Source organism: Parasteatoda tepidariorum, chromosome 5, assembly GCF_982258835.1.
Source record: "Parasteatoda tepidariorum strain Cologne lab strain chromosome 5, Ptep-v5.0, whole genome shotgun sequence".
Taxonomy (NCBI): Eukaryota; Metazoa; Arthropoda; class Arachnida; order Araneae; family Theridiidae; genus Parasteatoda; species Parasteatoda tepidariorum.
The window spans coordinates 42,672,801-42,693,239 of NC_141759.1; the positions used below are offsets into that span (position 1 = coordinate 42,672,801).

The 20,439-nt window shown below is 28.2% G+C and overlaps 1 protein-coding gene across 1 annotated transcript in view; it reads right to left on the bottom strand.

The window, feature by feature from the left end:
• Positions 1-20,439, bottom strand: part of LOC107451538 (acetylcholine receptor subunit alpha-like 1) — a 128,041-nt gene that overhangs the window by 84,438 nt on the left and 23,164 nt on the right. Inside the window, exons 2-4 of the mRNA XM_087163781.1 lie at positions 16,928-16,972; positions 7,126-7,235; positions 1,216-1,396 (exon numbers count right to left, since the gene is read on the bottom strand). Of these exons, the coding sequence (XP_087019907.1) occupies positions 1,216-1,396; positions 7,126-7,235; positions 16,928-16,972 (336 nt within the window). The remainder of the gene's footprint in view (positions 1-1,215; positions 1,397-7,125; positions 7,236-16,927; positions 16,973-20,439) is intronic.

Genomic DNA, 20,439 nt, shown 5'->3' on the forward strand with positions numbered 1-20,439 from the left:
ACATTAGCAAAGTGTTTGGTGTACAAACTGTTTAAAATGGTAATGTATCGAGTTTCATCAGATTATGAATAAAGTAGTCATACATAAAAAAAAATATTGATGTTTTTATTTATTTATTATTAAATGAAAACATTTTTTTGTATTTTTTTTAATCTATCGAGTCCTAAGATAAAGTTATTTTAGGCAGTCTGTATCCCATTTTAATTTTATTGGTTACAGCCCATTAGTGAAGTAAAACGTATACCTATAGATGTATAGATGATGTTGCAAGCGATACAACTGCATAAATTGTTTACAAATTATTTGATGTACAAACTGTTTAAAATGGTAACGTATCGAGCCCTATCAGATTATGAAAAAAGAAATCATATTTCAAATTATTTTATTGATATGTTTTAAGTCAAATATATCTTAAGTTAGAAATAATTTAAATGCTCATTATGTTGCCTTGTTCAACGCATATTGCTTAACCATAATATTTATTCTTCTTTGACGCATAATATAGTTAGTTAATTATTCTATTGTCAACAATATTTTATTAATACATTCAATATAATGTATTTTGTTAGAAAGACATGATAACTTAGACTCTGTATAACCACAAGTCTTAAACATCCAAAATTTGCACTAAATAGTTGTGCTGGGACATCCTGGTTGGCAGGTCACTAGACTCATGCTCGTCGGAATGTCAGTTCGAATCCAGTCGGCCGAAGATTCCCCGTGTAGTACTGGTACGCGCAAAATTAGTCGGTCCTTGTTCCCATGAAAAATTATACTTCTGGGGGTACTGAATTGGTGATTAATCGTTCTCTTGTTCAAGTCAGAATTACTATCTGTGAATGAATGAATGAATGTGTGTATGAGTCTGCCCTATAAAACGGGTATGACGTACGGATGCTACAGAAGTAGAATTCTTGGCAATAGATGGCGCCACTGAAAAACAAGAACAATTGCACCTCACCTACCTTAATGGCCAACGACAACAACACTGAATAGTTTTTATACAACTTTCAATGTTTGAAGATAAGGAATTTTAAAAGCGGTACTAATAGAACATTCTCTTATGTTCACAGCTGAAGACTGTTAAATTCGTAAGGAAATATTGTATTCTTTGTAATGTTTTATTATATAAATAAATCTGGGTAAATAGATTCGAGATAGATGGTCTAAATTAAATAAAATAAAGGAGATGGAAATATAATATTTTCGACATACCGTATATCCATCGTATGTCCATGACCCGAATTTCATAAAACATGTCTGTTCATCGAAAGGGAAATATTCTACGTCGATCCCACACGAACTCTTGTATATGGCTGGAGGTTTCCAGATTACTTGCCCGTCATAGTGCAATATTGCTTTCGTCATAATGGTCACTTCATAATTACCATCAGCACTGAAAGAGAAAAAAAAACATTGTATGATATTAGATTTTGAAGAAGTAGCAGGGCTGTTTGAACCCTAGAAAAGAGAAAACTTTTATTAAAATTACTTCTTTTCTTGGTAGTTTTTTTGAAATGACTAAAATTTCTTGAATACTAAGACTTATCAATAATAATTATTTTCAACCTCTCTTAAGAAACAGACACATATGAAAATTATAATTAATGAGTTATATAAATATTTAAAATTTATCAGGCTTAATATTAAACAATTAAATTATGCCTGTCGGCTTATGGACTATTTCTATTTTGGCTAAAAGCTAGTTAATAATGATTAGCAGTTTAGATATGAGTAGTAAGAACTTATTTAACACATTGAATGCCACGCTAACTTTACATCGCTTGCCCGTCTGGCCCCACGGTAAATAACTAACAACTAAATTTGCAAATAACAGATTTTGCTAGTTTTTTAAAAGATTTAGCATGGCATATCTAAAAAAAAAGTGGTGAATTACATAAACCTACGAATTGTTTAGAAGTAGTGGTGGATAAAAATCTACCAAATGGAATTTATTAAACCAAGAATCACAATTAATAAACTACCACTTGAAAATATTTATTCGCTGTCCGGAGCAAGTTGGCATCTCTGTGTGTATAAATAAAACTATTTTTGTGTGTTCTATATCGCATTAATTTCTTTAAACCATTTTAGTAACGATAATAATATAAAAAAATTAAAAATTTACTCGAATTATGTGTTTCTAATAATCTTATCTTCGTAGGTCACCGGTAACCCCCGTGGCGATATGAGCAAACTCAGTGTCGGTCACCGGTGACCCACAAGGCATTCAACGTTTTAACTCTTTCCGGAAAACCAGCTATAATTGAAAGGATTAAACTACCTGTTTTTCCTCTTTTCCGACCCACTGTCAGTCCTAACAGACTATTTAGTATTCATAGCCAATAAAATTATCAATCTGGTAGTTAGAATACCTTCACTAATTTCAGAAATAAGATCGATAAAAAATACTTCTTCCGTCCCGAATTAGTTGTTACATTCAGGTCAAAAAAAATTTCCAAAAATTAATTGCTACATATCAAGTAGGTGGTGGCATAATTGACTTCTGATACCGTTTAGTAGATCGACACCAGTAAAATTATATCGATAACGAATTCATGGTTCATTAGCTAGAAAATCGTTTGATGCGATTGCTGGTGGAAGACTTATTATTTCGAAATGGCTTACGAACGTGCGAATCCTAGATTTTAGAAATTAGTTCGGTACTGATTATAGGAAGGAATGCTTGGTTAGTAAATGTTGTTAATTGCATAACACCCTGACATCTCTGATAAATATTCAAACTTTGTTGAATATATATATATATATATATATATATATATATATATATATATATATATATATATATATATATATATATATATATATATATATATATATATATATATATATATTTTAAAATTTAACCAATTTTCTGAAAATCGCTCATTGAACAGTTGATAGATAACACAAAATTTCTCTAATTTAAACAAAATTTATAAATTTTTTTTATTCATTATGGTCTAATCTCTAATCCAGTGATTCTCAACCACTGTACCGCGGCACTTTTGTGTGCCGTCAAATTCTTAAAATGTGCCGCCAAATTTTAGAAATGATGTAATAAAAATTATATATATATATATATATATATATATATATATATATATATTTTTCCACGCTTTAAACGCGTGAACATCTTTGTCGGCGATTGTCTTGTCTCTGACAATCTTAAAATAATATGGAAGTGCTTAAATTGTATATGACACAAAATTTTAAAAAAAGGTTTTAAGAGCTAATCATTAAAGTAAGCTATGCAATTAATAAACAAATTAACAAAGGATAACTAACAAAACAAATATATAAAAAACAAATTAACGAAGGATAACTAACAAAATTAAGCTGACAAATAATAATTAGCAAAATAACTAGTTAACAAGAAATCATAAAAAAATAACAGTTAATGTTAAAAAAAAGTAACTGCTTATAACTATAGAAAAAAGGCTAACAATTAATAACTAGCAAAAAAATAACTGTTACTAACTAATAAAAAATTGGTCGAAAGAAATAATTAATCCCTTAATAAATGTGCTTTTGTAGTACATATTATTTTATTTCACATTCAAAATTATTATCACAAACTATTTAACACAGTGTAAAATAGGTAATTAAACAACTTTTAATCTAATTTTTTTCATTGTGTGCCGTCAAATTTCGAAATCGTTAAAAGTGTGCCGCACCAAAAAAAGGTTGAGAATCACTGCTCTAATCATTAACTTAAGAGTACGGATTTATAGTCCAATTTTAATTTTATCTTTTTCCACTTAATTTTCGCAGCTATATGTGCTTCCTCATCTATACTAGGATTTCCAAAAACTTTTTTATTTAATTGTATGTAGAGATTACAAAAATAAAGATCCTCTTCAGAGAGAGAGACTGTAAATATGTTTATATTTCCAGCTCTTTTGTATAATTTAAAAATACGACTTTTTTAAAATTTGATTTCTCCGAAACTATTCGACTGATTTTGGTCAAATTTTCAATTTTGTCTTGTAAAATTGCATTCTTTAAAATTATGTTTAAAATCATATACCTTACTATCCTAAAGTTTTACCGACTATTATTAAATAAAATAATAAAAAATAAGGAATATTTACTGAAAGTTTTGCATGGAATTATCTTTGGACAAACGAGTTTCTTAATTGTGTGTAAAAATGTTTCAAATTGCTTTAAAAGTTCTGGATACATGGTGAAATACGCAAAAAGTAAAATTAACATGAAGGGGTTCAGACGCTCTCCTGACCATACTATGGGGACCATATTTTCCAGATTGTGGCTACCCCATATGTTTTGGGGATCAAAAATCCAAATCGGTTGAAAAGTAAGGTATGTTCATTCAGAGAAAGTATATTTTTGCGTCAGATTTCGCAATTTAGGATATTGTCTGCATTAATTAATTCTCATATTTGAGGTCACCCTCTCAAACCATTAAGGTTGAGTCCTAGGACGTGAAGATTCGATTAATAGATGCAAAGTTATTTAGGGTAGTGCGTTTTTTTTTCCTCCTTTTTTTCTTCTTTTGAGCATTAACTTCTAGTTAAGCAGGTTTGGCAAAATTCAAGATTTATTTTTATAAAATAAAAAAAATCGGATTTATTTGATTTAGATCAATTTTTTAAAATTTAAATCAGATTTGTTTGATTCCTTTATATTTAGTAGCCAAATCACCCTATAAAATATATTAACAACTCTTAATATTATTTAAAAAACAATAATATGGGTAAAATAGTTGATGTTTCTATCTAAAAAATTAAAAAAAATTATTTTTTTGAACATTACAAGTTATTTACTGAATAATTAAAATCACGGTCATTTTTGTTTAAGCTAAAAATCCTGAAGTTTGAAAAGACTGGTGAGCAAATTTGCCAGTCAGATATCTAACGTTGAGTAAATTATTTGAGATCAGAAATAATTAAAGAAAAAAAGATAGTGTATGTTTCTCTGGGCAGAGCACGTCTTTCTTATTACACTTGAAACACTAACTACGTATTTAATATGTTTTAAATGCACTTAAAGTATTCAAATAAGCACATAGCTGCCAACTCTTTCAGTTTTCTCGGAAGATTTTATTTTCATATTTAAAGTGCTAGCGAAATTCATGTTATTTCACTAAAATTTTTGAATTATAATAATAATTTTAAATCAGTTTGACCACCACTACATATAAATAATTACGACAAATATATAAAAGCATATTAATCGTTGCAATAGCGAATTTCAACATAATTAAAATATAAATATATTTTTGAGGACGATAGTTTTTCGGTAATTGTTTTACTACCACTTGGAAAATCTATTCTCGAAAAGAGTGAATGTTGTCAGGTATGTAAGCATAATGATTTTCTTAAAAGAACCATAGTTCATTTAAATCAATGAATTTTTTAAAAAATCAAGTGTTTAAATCGCTATCTTATTTAGGATGAATATGAAAAGATTTAAATCAAATAATTTAATCAAATATTTTCATTAAGTGATTGATCAAGCAATGTGATTTGATTATTGGGATTTAATGAAGTATTTTCATTACGCATAATTTAATCAAGTGATTTAAACCATGCCAATTCTGATGTTAAGTGAAGGAAAAATTACCTGGGTGCATTTTATTTATTCAATATCTTATAAACATTTTTGAATATTTTTAGCTTTATTTTATTCCATGACGTGTTTTCTATTAAATCTAGGAACCAATGATTTTTGTTAAATATTTTATTTTATATTTTTCATTTTTTTCCACTAAAATGTGCTATAATGAACCCATTTATAAAATTTGAAATTTTAAGATAGTAAGTATTTAATCTTACAATCTACACTTTACCATTGCGAAACCTCTTACAACTTCATAATTCAAAGTTTAAGTTTTAAGTTCTGAAGGTGACTATGTCACAAATTTTTCTTTAACGTAGGAAGGTCATAATTCATTTAGATTTCTAATTTAAAATGTTCACTTTCCAATAGAAATGGGCCATTTAATTTTACTTTTTGGTTATATTTCAGTTGCAGGGCAAACTGGTATATATGTTCTTTCCGTCAAAAAGTATTCAATATTTAATTAAATATAATAAATAAAGTAAAGTATTCAATATTTGACATCTATCATCCGACAAAAAATTCTTTATAAACTGCAAAACTATATTTAAATGCAATAGATTTCAGGAAAAAAAACTTTTATTTGCATAGGAGGGTTGACGACTTGTTTCTTTTTGCTGAGAAAAAAAAACGGTTTTAGAATCGGCTAAATTTCCTAGCATGATGTTTGAATCATCCCTAATAATCGATGTTTTATATGTTAACTCCAAAGTGCAGAACTCAGTTATTGTGCAGATTATCTAGGAAATGTGCAGATCAACTTGGGTGATCAGTTGTGCCGAAAATTATTTCCTTTTTAAAATTATCTAGGTAATCCGCATATTATCGTTACATTTAAAATAGGATCTTTTATGTGACAGAAACAGCGTTTCTGTACGCTTAAATAAACATAAGTTCATTAATTAATTTTTAGAAAATAATCAATGAGCCAAGTTAATGCAATCAACCAACAAATTAGATCAATTATGAATCAATTAAATGTCTGTAATACAAAGAATCAAGCGGTTATAAGTATTATTACAATTAAATGAAAATTATGAGAATTAAAATAAAAATATTATTAATAGAAAATAACGAAGCAAACTTTTGATTTTTAACGATACGGAAGTCTTTAATGCGCACATAACCTAGGTAAAATGCGGAAAACTCCAAACTTTAGATCTTTCGAACATCAAATCAGTTAATCTACAGATTAGTACATGGATATAAACGATTTTCGAGCCTTAGCGTATCATAGATATTTCAAAAGAATTTTGCTGACTTGTTATATAAAACAATATCTGGTAACCAAATCTGCTCAGCAGGGACACGGAGCTTAATCTGCAGATTAACTGGGTATGTCGACATTAGCAGTTTTCGAGCTTTTGAGGTAACATATATATATTAAATATATTTCGCTTGCTTGTTATACAAAAAAATAACTGGTAACCAAATCTGTTCAGCAGGTATACAAAGCTTAATCTACAGATCAACTGGGTACGTCGACATTAACAATTTTCAAGTTTTGCGGTAACATATATATTTCAAACATATACTGCTTACTTGTTATATAAAACGATATCTGGTAACCAAATCTGCTCAGCAGGGACATGTAGTTTGGACACACCTCCATATTCCTCAGGTTCCCATCTCAATTTATAATCATTCCATTCCTATTAATAAAAAGATTAAATTAAATAAAAAATAATGAGCAATTAATAATGAGATGGAAAGAATTTTTAAAATATTGTTTCAATGCGGAAAATATATGTTTTTAGTGAAGTTTAACAGATGACGCCCGGTGGCTGAGCGGTAGCGCTTTGCGCTGTCGTGCCACAGGTTCCTGGTTCGATCCTCGGGCCGGGCAAGGTTGACTCAGCCTTTCATCCCTTCAGTGGGTCGATAAATGAGTATCAAGCATGCTTGGGAACTAAACACTGGGCGTTTCGCGTTCGGCTGACCACCTAACCGGAACATCTGCTCCTGCACCCCAGAGCCCAAAGGTCAAGAAAACTGAGATGGGCACAGTAGGCCTTGGCCCTCTATGGGCTGTCGCGCCACTGAGTTTAGAAGTTTAACAGATGGCCTTTATATAAAAGGGCTAATACTCATCTGGAAGGAATTAAGAAGTGGTAGTAATATTAATATTTCTTTTATATTATTCTGCTTGAAGCTACCAGAATATGTTATTTCCTCTGTATAGATCCGAAGGTGGCAGAGATAAATTTTCATTTCGATAGTGGAAACTAATATTAAGAAACTTTCAGCTTTTTTATAACAAAATTGATACCAGTTATAAATTTTTTAGGTGTGTACTAACCCTGTTTAAATGATTGATGCTGTTATATATGATTTCTGGTTAAACTTCTTTGTAGTAGTAGCTTTAAAATAATTGATTTCACAATTGTAAGTATGGATTATTTTAACTACATAAACACTTTATATATTTTAAACATAGTGTTAGGATTTTCTTAATTCATTTAAGTTATTTATATAGTTATGGGTGAAATCTTTAAAAATCAACTTCATTAAAAAAAAAGAAGAAAATACAACCGTACATATTTTCTTATTATTTCAAAAATAAAAATAAAATCTACTGTGAAAATCAGGAGCATCAATCGGTTTAACATTTATAAAATGGAAGCCATAAACAATTGAACTAGAGCGCCATTGAGTAAAATTGAAGAAAATCCTTCTATATTTCGTGCTATGTTGGTGTAAGGCAGTAGTGGCTCCAATTTTTGGCGTGAATTCTACTACTTGACGGTAAAATGGTAAAAAAAAAATATTCGTATTATTTTTTTCCAACTTTTCTAACATGCAAAAAATTTGGAGAAAAAAATATATTTATTACAGATTAATTGTTGGACTTAAATAGACTTTTTTTTAAAAAAAGTAAGTGTAAATTGTAAAGATTTACTAAATAAAATGATGATAAAATAAACATACCCGCTTAGAATTTCTTATAAACAAAATTTTTAAAAGTTCAGTTTGTTTAACTGTGTACAAAATAAAAATGTATAACTAGATACATTTAATTCTTTATGCTCATTAAATAGCCTGTACTCAATTAATTCGGATTTTTAATTTTTAGTTTCTTTAATAAAGACTAGAATGAGCGAAGAAACAGAGATTGAACGAAAACGGACCACTATAACGACATATAAAAGACAGGTAGCTCAGAAAATGTTTTATTTGTTTTAATGCATAACACGACAAACATCTAAAAGAAACACTCTTTCAAAAACTTCTTCATAAATATTTCAAACTGAAATTTGCACCTTTGCCTTTGACAATTTTCCATACTACACATCAACAAAATATTATCTTGCTTTTAATAATCTTTAACCTTAAAACCCTGCCAAAAAATGTCAATTATTAAAGAACATAATAAGTAATTATGAATATGCATATGCTTCTAAGCTTGTAATTGTTACAATGAATAAAGCTCGAAAACTCATCTGAATTTAAAGACACTTCATGTAATAGAAGTATTAAAAATTCATTTTTGTCTTAGAGGAAAGATTTTAAGCATAAATACATATAACATATTTCCTTGTTGTTGGCGAAGCCTGAACGATTTTGAACATTATTCACTTCTTTTTTTTTTCTTATGCCATTCAATTCTTTAAAACATTGTATTTTTTCCACGAAAGGCAGAACAGTTTTAAAAGAGAATGATCATTAAATTTTTTATGACGAATTATTATTTCTCTAAAAACCAAGATTTATACATTAAAACACAATATGCGTTTACCAGAAAAGTGTTTTCAACGACCGTACCAGATAAGCTATATACCTTTATAATGATATTTGGTACAAAGATTAATAATCACATAATAATAATCAGGAATATGCAAGAGTGGTTCTAGTTTTATTTCAAATTTATCAGTAGCAGTGGAAATACCCTAATAATCGGAAGAACTTGAGTGTTAAAACCAAACGATTAGCGACTTGGAGGTAATGAGCTCTAATCCATCGCCTCCTACATCAGAAAGCCTCCACACGGTTTCTTATGAGTAGTCTGCGCAGATTATTTAAAAAGCGAACCACTTGTGCGCATGAGCGCAAATTCTATTGTAAAAGTACTTGAGAGAAATTTATTATATATATTTGAGAATTGAATCTGTAGTGATTGACAAGTAGATAAAACAAACCAATTATATTCATAAATTAACAAAAAAAATTAGACACATATTTGCTACCACTTTCTAATTTTTAATAGATTTCATATTAAATGGTTCTTTCACTAATTGGTTTACTTTCATAGTGGTCTGATCGGATTACCTACAAAAAAACCGTGTGGAGGCTTTCAGTTATAGGAGGCGTTGTGTAATCCCACCAAAAACTACTATTATCTTAACTTTTTTCTGTTCTTGTATATGTATCTAGTTAAATTGTATTAAGTTATCACCTCCTACATCAGAAAGCCTCCACACCGTTTCTTAAAAGTAGTTTGCGCGGACTATTTAAAAAGTGAACCAGTTAAGCGCATGAACCCAAATTCTTTTTTAAAAGTAATTGAGAGCAATTTATCATATATATTTGAGAATTAAATTTGTGGTGGTTGACAAGTTAATAAGACAAACCAATCATAAATCAAAAAAGATTTTTAAAGATATGTTTGCTACCACTTTCTTAATTTTACTAGATTTTGTATTAAATGGCTCTTTCGTAAAATAGTATACGTTCATAATAGATTGGTCAGACTACCCATAAGAAACCTGCAGTTGTAAAAAATTTAATACATTAGTTTCTTCGGACCACAAATGTTGAAACTATCTAAAAAGCTCTTTTAGAACAAATAGTTGTTACAGAAGTGTATCGTGCTTGGGAATAATTTTCCAGTAAAAAGATAGTATTCTCTAGCATATAACAATGATAATATAAGTATTTATGTGTGAATCTGAAATTTATATCTAAATATGTATATATTCCGGGAAAACAAGTCCCGATGAACTCTTAAGTCAGATGCAAAAAGTGAACTATTATTTTTTAAAACTCGTTCAAAAACTAGGTCAAGGGAATTCTCCGGTCCTCACTTTTGGCTGTTATTATTATTACCAAATAGAACTGTATTCACAAAAACAGTTACTAATATAACGCTTGTATTTCCCAAATTTAATTTTTCGTAAAAAAAGAGCTGTACTTCTTGAAGTGCTCTAATCAGTCATATGTTAAATAATGAAATACATATTCTGTTTATTATAAATATTCTATCAACTGTATTTTGGCAATTAATTATCAATATCCTATAATTATCCATGTATGAAAAATGTAAACATTGTAAAAGAAGACTATTATACTGAATGTTCGTTTTATGCAATGAAAATAATTTATCAACATTTTCGAAGTATTTTAAATGTTTCAAATACTCATCTAATATAGGCCTGAATGGTTGCCTAACTATTTAATTTGAAACTTTTTAAGGTTTGGAGCATTACCTCCTAAATCAGAAAGCCTCCACACGGTTTTTTAAAGTAGTCAGCGCAGACTATTTAAAAAGTGAACCTGTTGTGCGCATGAATCCAAATTCTTTAGTTAAAGCAGACCTGCCAACTTTTAATCCCTTCCATTATCATTTTTCCCAGTGGTATTAAAATGGAATTAAAACTTCAATTTTAAGCAAACAAATACGTTGTGTTTGCATACCCTCCAACTGCTACGGAATTTCCGTAGTTTCAGAAATCTTCTTTTCAGACGGTAGCAAAATTAATGTCTTTATATTTAAAAAAAATTAATTTTAGCGTAACTTGTCAACTATTACTTATAAAAGTGCAGGCCATATGGCTAGATTCTTAAGTTCTGATAAAAGTTTTATGAGAGATCCATTTGCTTTAAAAATTTCTACTTTGCTTCGCTACCACTAGAAAGAATTATTTTCAAAATCCTCATAAGTTGGAGGGTATGTATTTGAAAAAAATTAAGTTTACAACCATGATAGTAACGCATATTAATATATAAGCTTAATTTTTGTAAGAATAGTGGTGATCAAAATCATTTAAAAATTAAATTTATAAAAAAAAATAGTATATATTTACTACCACTTTAAATATAAAAATAAAATCTCCCGCAAAATCCGGGAGAGTTGGCAGGTATGGTTAAAGTAATTGAGAGAAATTTATCATATATATTTGAAAATTGAATCTGTAGTGGTTGACAAGTAAATAAGACAAACCAATCATATTCAAAAATTAAACAAATTTTTAGACATATATTTGCTACCACTATCTTATTTTTACTAGATTTTGGATAAATGCCTCGTTCGTAAACTTGTTTACCTTCATAGTGGTCTGATCGGACTACCTACAAAAATCCGTGTGGAAGCTTTCAGTTATAGGAGGTGTTGGTTGGAGTAAATTCAATCTTGACTATTAACTGTTTTTTACAATTTACTTTTTATTCGAAAAAAAGTTTTACATATAGCTGAAAACTTCTGGTGATCATGGATAAAATGGACAAATGGAAAAGACTTGGCGATCATGGATATTTTATTGTTTTCCAAAACAAGCTACAATTTAGTCTTTCTTACCAGTTTATTCTCATTTCCGTCTTGATATTGTAAGTCGTGATCTAATAACGTAAACATTTTTAGTGTGCATACCTGCCAACTTGTAAGGTCATTGATGAAGATTACGCAAAGTGGTAGTAAAACATCAATTAAATTTGTAACAATAAAGTTTTAAAAAACAAAATTATTAATAAATCTATAATCATAATCAACCAACAAATAAATCTTATCTATATATTTTTCTTCAAAATTATGGATTCGTCTTGGTAGTTCACAAATTTCTTTTGAAACTTTAAATGTCAAGATTTAATAATCCAAAATGCTAATGCTACCACTATAATAACTATTTCTCAACGGCGATTTTTTAAATTATGGGTTCATCGTGGTTGTTCTCAAATTTCTTTTGAAACTTTAAACTTCAAGATTTAATAAGCCAAAACGCTAATGTTGCTACCACTAAGAAAATAATTTCTCATCGGTCGTATAAGTTGGCAGATTTGAGGGTGTTAAAAGAAGTTGTCGGTACGTTGCATTAATTAAATTATGTGTTGGTCTGATATTTCTTTTTTGATTCAAATTTTTTATTCCTTAACCAGTAAGTGTCGGCATGAAACGTTATCAATCCGGGTAAAAAGATATATCTGCTAACCAGACTCATTCTTTAGCATTAAATACATAAGCTCAAGAAATTGAATCTGTAAGACAACGACATTAGTTCCACACCACCTCTCCCGGCTACCTTAGTTTTTCTAGTTTTAATGATCATCGTTACTTTTCTTATTTTTCGTTGGGAACATGTTTTATATCTCAAACCACTTTTGTTTCTTCTCATTCACATCTAGTATGTCTTGAAAATGGGAGCCTATTTTTGAAGCATTTGATTGGCTGTTACGTCTGACTTTTAGTTTTGAATGAAGTTTATAATCAGGTAATATTTTAGCAGTTTAGTTGTGGTATGGGTCACAATAGTTTAATTTACGTTACACATTTTAAGTACGGTCGCTTAAAAATACGTTCTTGAAATTTCTGCGATCCATATTAAAGTCTAAAAAGGGGTAAAAGTTTAAAAGTAGTCCGATTTTCAAAGAAATTAACCATTGGTGATTACTACAACCCTAAATGATTCGGTATATATGTAGTGAGTACTACAATCGATCATCGTGTTTTTTTTTAAAAATTGAAGTTGTAGCTATCGGGACAAGTTTGCTCAAACTTTTAAAAATCTTGCCTATCACTTTCTTAAAATTTTAAATTATTACAGCTGTAATACATTTTTCGGAAAAGTTGCCTGCATGTAAGGTGTTAATTCAAAATTAAAATTATATATTTACACTTTAGAATTAACATTGATTAAAGTGAAAGCAAAATAAGTCAATCAAATTATCCATTAGCGAAAGTACTAATGAGCGAAAAGATTATCATTAGCGAAAGGGTTAAAGCTCATTTTAGAATTACTTTTCGTACTAAAGTTTAAATCCTTAACATAGGAACCAATTAATTTTTCTAAAACAATTTTTTATTAGTTAATTTAATAAATTAATTAAATTATTATTAATCTCTATTAAGTTTAGACGTTATCAATAATTTATTCACTTTAACTTATCAATTTTTAGATTAAACCCTTTCTTTCTTTGGTGCTTTTATCATGTCTTTATCGTACTAAATGGCTATTTTTATTAGAGGTTTTTTTAATCATAAATAATATCTGGTATGTAGATCACATTAGAGTTTTTTTTTCTCTGTCGCACGAGATTTTCGAAAGCATCTTAAGATATTTTCATGCCACTGATTTCAAAACTGCGATCTATTTCTCTCTAAGAGATACAGTTTTTATACATAGTTTTTAATCGAGTGAATATTAAGCCTCTCCACTTCTCTGCTACGTAAGACGTGGTAGGGAGAAGGCGATCAACATTTCAGTTTATGATATTGTAGGCTAAGGTTATATATTTTTTTCTTGTCTTTAATGTTACTTTCAGAGGGAACAGACCATTGTATAAAATTATAGCCTTTTTAAATATTTGGCCATTCAGACAGTTTGAACTAAACCAAAAATGTGATTTTGAAAAAAAATCTGTAACTTTCCGAAAAAAACTAACATTAGAATTAAAATCCCCACACCCGAATTGGGTAAAATCAAACAGTTTTATAAATGCTTCAAAAATTTGTTCCCCTGTTTATTAGTTTCTTTTCTTCTGGTAAGCAGTATTTTATTCTATTTTTTGCGCAAATTCTGTTATTATAAATTGTGAAGTCCCAATTCCATTTTAGCAGATAAGCATGAAATATATGTATTAGATTAATAAAATGGTATTATATTGTTAAACAATTTTGTTGAAAATGAAAAAAAAAACCAATTGAAGCAAGGCTACATTTAAAAATGGTTATAGAATCTTTACATAGGTATTTTCAAGTAAATAAAAGTAATTATTTAAAACGATTCTTTCTTAACATACAAATAGCAATTACTTTGTTCATAGAGATTCTTACAATCATTTAATCGTTTTACGAATTAAATAATGCATACTTTATAATCAGGCCTGAAAGTGGGACGGAAAAGAGAAAATGCTGGTAAAAGATAATATTCGAGAGGAATTAATCTATTCTCAACAGCAACAATTCACTGTAAAGAAAAATTACACGGCGAAGAAGCAATTCAATATAAAAATTGCATTCGTTAAAAACAATTGGTAGTTATGGATTTTTATTATTCCCGGAAAAAAACTAAAAAATGAAATTTATTTGTTACCAGTTTTTACTCTTTTCCGTCTCGATATATATGGTCTTTCAGCCCTGTTTATAATAAAAATAATGTATTTTATTTAATGAGAGACACATCAATAAGAAAACCAATTTCTATGATGGTCTTATCCAGCAAGATCGTTTAACTTTAAAGAGATAAATTAAAATCAGAAATTGCCAATAACTTTAACAAAAATTTATCTCATCTAAGTTAAATTTTTAATAATAATAATGTTAATATTTTTTTAATGTTAATAGATCTCTATTAATTGGAATTTAGTATATGTCTTTCTCAAAATAAACATAAAAGAATTCTTCGATATCAAAGAGTAAGATCTGAGAATAGAAAACAATTTTTAATCACAATGTTCATCTTATTAAGGCCTGAGGTAATTTGAGAGAACCTTTTTTGCTTGTATAAATAGCCCAAAAAGTAAAAAGTGCTAGAAAGGTTATTTTGTTATTTAGGTTTATATCTATGATGGTTGATTTATGCAAATATTGGAATGCTCAATTATGCAGGCTTATAAGTATACAAGTGTTATTTATTATAGGGAGCAAAAATAACCCAGATTAACTTTTTATCTAATGATCGGATCTTTGCGTTCTAGGACTCAATCTTAATGGGTTTTTCTTTGGGGGAGGACCTCAAATATGGTAACCAAGTAGTACAGAAGGTATTTTAAGTGGGGTAATCATAAACAAAAATGTATTTTCTACGAATAAACATAGCTTTTCTTAGACAGATTCAGATTTCTGATCCTCAAAATATAGGGGGTAGCCGCAATCTAGGAAATATGGTCCCATTAGTTCTGTCAGGAGTGCTATCTAAGGTTACCGCTTAATGTTATTTTTAATTTATGCCTATTTCACCATAACTTTTTGCGCTAGACAATTATATAATTCGTTTATCCAAAGACAATTTCATACAAAAAGAACACTTATAGTAAATATTTATTACTTTTTATTAGTATATTTATTAACAGTGGAAATTTCTTTTTTTTTTAATATTAACGTATACAATTTTTTACATCGTTTTAAAATATGCAATTTTAAATTGGAAAATGCAAAATTTGGGCGAAATCGGTTGAATATTCCAGAGAATTCGATTTCTCATAAACTCTTCGTCTACTTTTGCTATAATTTTTTATTTTTCCTTGTAAAATTATGTTCTTTAAAATAAAATAAAAAATGTATACATTTTTCTTCAAAACCTTTTCGATTATTATTAAATAAAGTAATAAATATTACTAAAAGCTATTTTTTGCGTGGACTTATCTTTGGATAAACGAATTTTATAATTGTGTGCGAATTTTTTCAATTCACTTACTAAGTTCTCGGGACATGGTGAAATACGCAAAAAATGAAATTAATACTAAATAATCCAAACATTGGACCGCTGTCCCGACCAAACTATCGGGACCATATTTCCAAGATTACAACTACCCCCTATGTTTTAGGGGCCAGAAATCTGAATACATCATAAAAAAGGTATGATTTTTGAGAAAAGGTACGTTTTTGTATCTGATTTCGCAACTTAAAGTATCGTCTGCATTAATTAATTAGCATATTTGAGATCACCTTCTCGAACTATTAAGATTGAGTCCTAAAACGTGAAGATCCCATTATTAGACCAAAAGTTATTCGAGGTGGTTCGTTTACTTTCTTCCGTCTATGCCTGTGTAAATTAGATAACTTAGCATCAGCCCCGCTAGGGGCTCTAACTAATTTATCTAAGTGAAAATTTTATATAAATCACCGAAGCTTAATTGTATGTGGGAAACTCTCTTCCTCTTGACTTGATAGGAAGATATATAAAGTTTTTATTTTATTACGAGAAGACAAAAAAAGAAGAAATTTCGTTATAAGTTGTCTGCTAGTTACAGAAATAAATACACGATTAAATGCATAAAACAACATATAAAATACTAAGCACTTTTTAATAATTTATGAAACTTAAAATTAACACAAAACACCTAAAAAGAAGTTTTTTTAATTTATTAAAACTTATTTGTTTTAAAATTAATTAAGAATTAATTATTAAAATTAATTAAGAATTAATTATTAAAATTAATTAAGAATTAATTATTTAAATTAATTAAGAAGTATTACCTGTTCAACCCAAACATTCGTCGTCATTATTTGATTCTTGATATTCTGAAATGTAAAAAAATAAAAATCTTTCAAATATAAGAATTATAAATAGGAAAGTACAAGTTACGTCCAAAATTTTTAACAATAAATATGTTCTATAACATAAAACACCATAATATATAATATACTTTGATTCGAACCTGGGACACTTCATAGGTAGGCGAGCGATTTATCCATTGCAATTTAGTAAGCAAAAAATTTTGTCATTAAAAAATATCTAGGTGCAACGCTTCTTACTTTTTTCCCTACTTAACAGTTAAATAGCATATGCAGGTACAGTTCGTTTAAAATTTATATTACTATCAGATTGTCTTTAATTCATTATAAATCTAAATTAGAATAAGTTATTTGTTGCTAAAACTAAGTCTAATTATATTATAGCTTTCTTATTGCTTACTGCTATATCCCCTTATTATGTTTAACTTGCAATACACTTTTTTTTGAAGATTACAATAACAGAATTTTCTATAAGCTTTAAGCTACATTTGGAACACGTATCTTACCTATGCGAAAAAGGAAGACTGATATCAATATCAAAAATAAAACTTTCCCACTTTATTACAATATAAAAAGCTATCAAACATTTTCCAGCATCTCTTTTTCAGTGATAACAGTAGTATGAACATTGAACAGGAGCAAAAAAAAAATCTGTTTTAAAATATTTCAGTGACATATGTGATGTGAAAACGAATAAAGAACTGGTATGGCTGCCTCACGTGTCTTCGTTTCTTCAGTATCCAATTCCGACTTCTTTATTTTGAAAGATAAGTTTTCTGGTACATTTCTGAAGAAAAATGGCTGCAGTAAGAAGAACCCAAGAACCACGATAAATTGCGTTCATTTACCGCAATACAGAAACTTCTAAAACTTTTACAATAGTGTGCTATATATATATATTATATATATATATATATATATATATATATATATATATATATATATATATATATATATATATATATATATATATTATATATATATATATATATATATATATATATATATATATATTATATATATATATATATATATATATATATATATATATATATATATATATATATATATATATATACATATATACATATATATATACATATATATATATATATATATATATATATATATATATATATATATATATATATATATATATATATATATATTGCAGTACTTTGTTTAATTTAATGACATAAACATTTAATGAATAATTAGTTCCAGCTGTCATTACATACGTTAGGCAACGATCTTTAATTCATATAAATTAAGTAAAATTAGTCGTGATAAAACAATTAAATATTTCCGTTCTAAAGAAATCATAATGCAGCTCATTGCAAACAAATTCAGAATTGTTAATTATTAATTATATTTTTCATGTTTATTATTGTACCATACGTAGAGTTCATAATTTCCGGACAGCACCTGATTTATTTACCATTTCATAAACCGGTTAATCTTATTACTACGCATTGGCGAAACAGCGTTAGGCAAGGAAATTTCTTTACACAGATGTCAAAGTAGAGCGAAAATTATTACGTTAAGCCTCTCATATGAATATGTTTTGTTTTACATAAAAGTTACATAAGGATGTTAAAAACAATACGTACACTTTTATATCAACAATTTGTATCAACAATCTGTACAAACAGTCTATATCAACAATTTTTCTTTTAGCATCAAATGTTTTGAAAGCTTTTACATGGCAAATCTATTGGAACAATTATGCTTGAACTTTTAGAAATGGTGTCATTTAATCCATGCGAAATTCGCATCCAACGAAATGAGTGTATATTTTTATTCACCTTATTTTTTCACCAAATATTTAATACACATTTTGCAATAATTAATAAATAATAACATAATTTGTAATAATATGAATCTGTTGAAAAAAAGGTGTGTTTATTCAGAGATAGTACGTTCTTGAGTCAATAAGGATATCAAGTTTAAGTAGGGTTAGCCAAATTACTATTTTTCAACATTTTATCACCATTGTTTCGAATCAAACACGTTTTTAAATATTTTTACCCTGCCTTAATTAATATAAAAATTATTTACTTCATATAATGTAAGTAAAGTTGTTACCAAAGGTTGTAATTTTATTATTACTGCGAACTCAAAAATAATACTTTCTAAATCACGTTTTATACTCTTGAATTACACATCCTGAATTACACACATTGAATTATTTTTACCTTACCTTAATTAATATAAAAAATAATTACTTCATTAAATATAAGTAAAATTGTTACCAAAGATCGTAATTTTATTATTACTGCGAATTTGGAAATAATACTTTCTAAATCACGTTTTATACTCTTGAATTACACACTTCCTTAAAAACAACCCACAGGCATCACTTTATTGAAAACTAGCTGAAAATCAAATTTCCACTCTTTTCAAATAAAAAGCTTACAGATTTAATATTTTTAAAAATTCTAAGAGAGACAAATCTTTTCAAAATTTTTTATTGACGTTTTAATGTCGCTCACTTGAATCGAGTATTAACATTTTATAAATTCATTTTGTATCCTCTCTTACAATTTTGTATCGTCCCCTTTGAAATTTCCACCTAATTCAGCGCCAACATCGAAGAAATCCTCAATTCTACATTATACGAAAGAGAACTATTTTCTATGCAAATCGTGTAAAACCTCGCCAAAGCGATTTGTTTACTCCTCTTTTGGAATGCTTCCTAACGTCTTATTCATATTCATCGTCTTGGCTGGAGTGAGCCAAAGAATAATTGACCAGCATAGGAGACTTTTACTGAACTAGAGAGAAAGATATTTGAGGAAGATCCTTCTTTATCACTTGGCTCTTTCTATCATCGATTTGGCTTGTGCATTGCCTGACAAGAGCAATTCGAAATCCCCGGTAATTCTAGCTTTTGTTATTGATTACCCACTGAAGTATAATTAAGGTTAAACTGGTTAGATGCTGTCTGAATTTTTGTTTTGACAACTAAAAATCGATTTTAAATACTTTATCGAGAACCCGAATGAATAGTTGATAGTTTCAGTAGTTTTCGAGTATACAATAGTTGAATAGTTTTATACAATAGTTGAGAATAGTTTTATTTCGTAAAGCAATTATTGTAGTTGTGTGTGCAAATTATTTTTATAAACATTTACGAATTGTTAGCATTTTTATTAACCCCTTAAATGTTTACCTGTTTATTTATTTTTTCGTTCTAAGTATGAATTTCCCAAGCACTCGTGAAAAGATAAGTGAAATACAATTATTGGTAAATTTTGTTTTGTTTTTAAGGGTTTAAATAAGCTATCCTTAAAATAACTTGTATATATCTATATGATTGATTAAGGAGAGTTGGTGGACATACATCAATAATGATAAAACTGTACGATGTACCTTTTCTAAGAAACTACTTATGATCACGCTTTTAAAAGTTTTTAGGGTATTTGTAATTCTATCAGTTGTATGCTACGATAATTTTTTAGCGTTAACAAAAT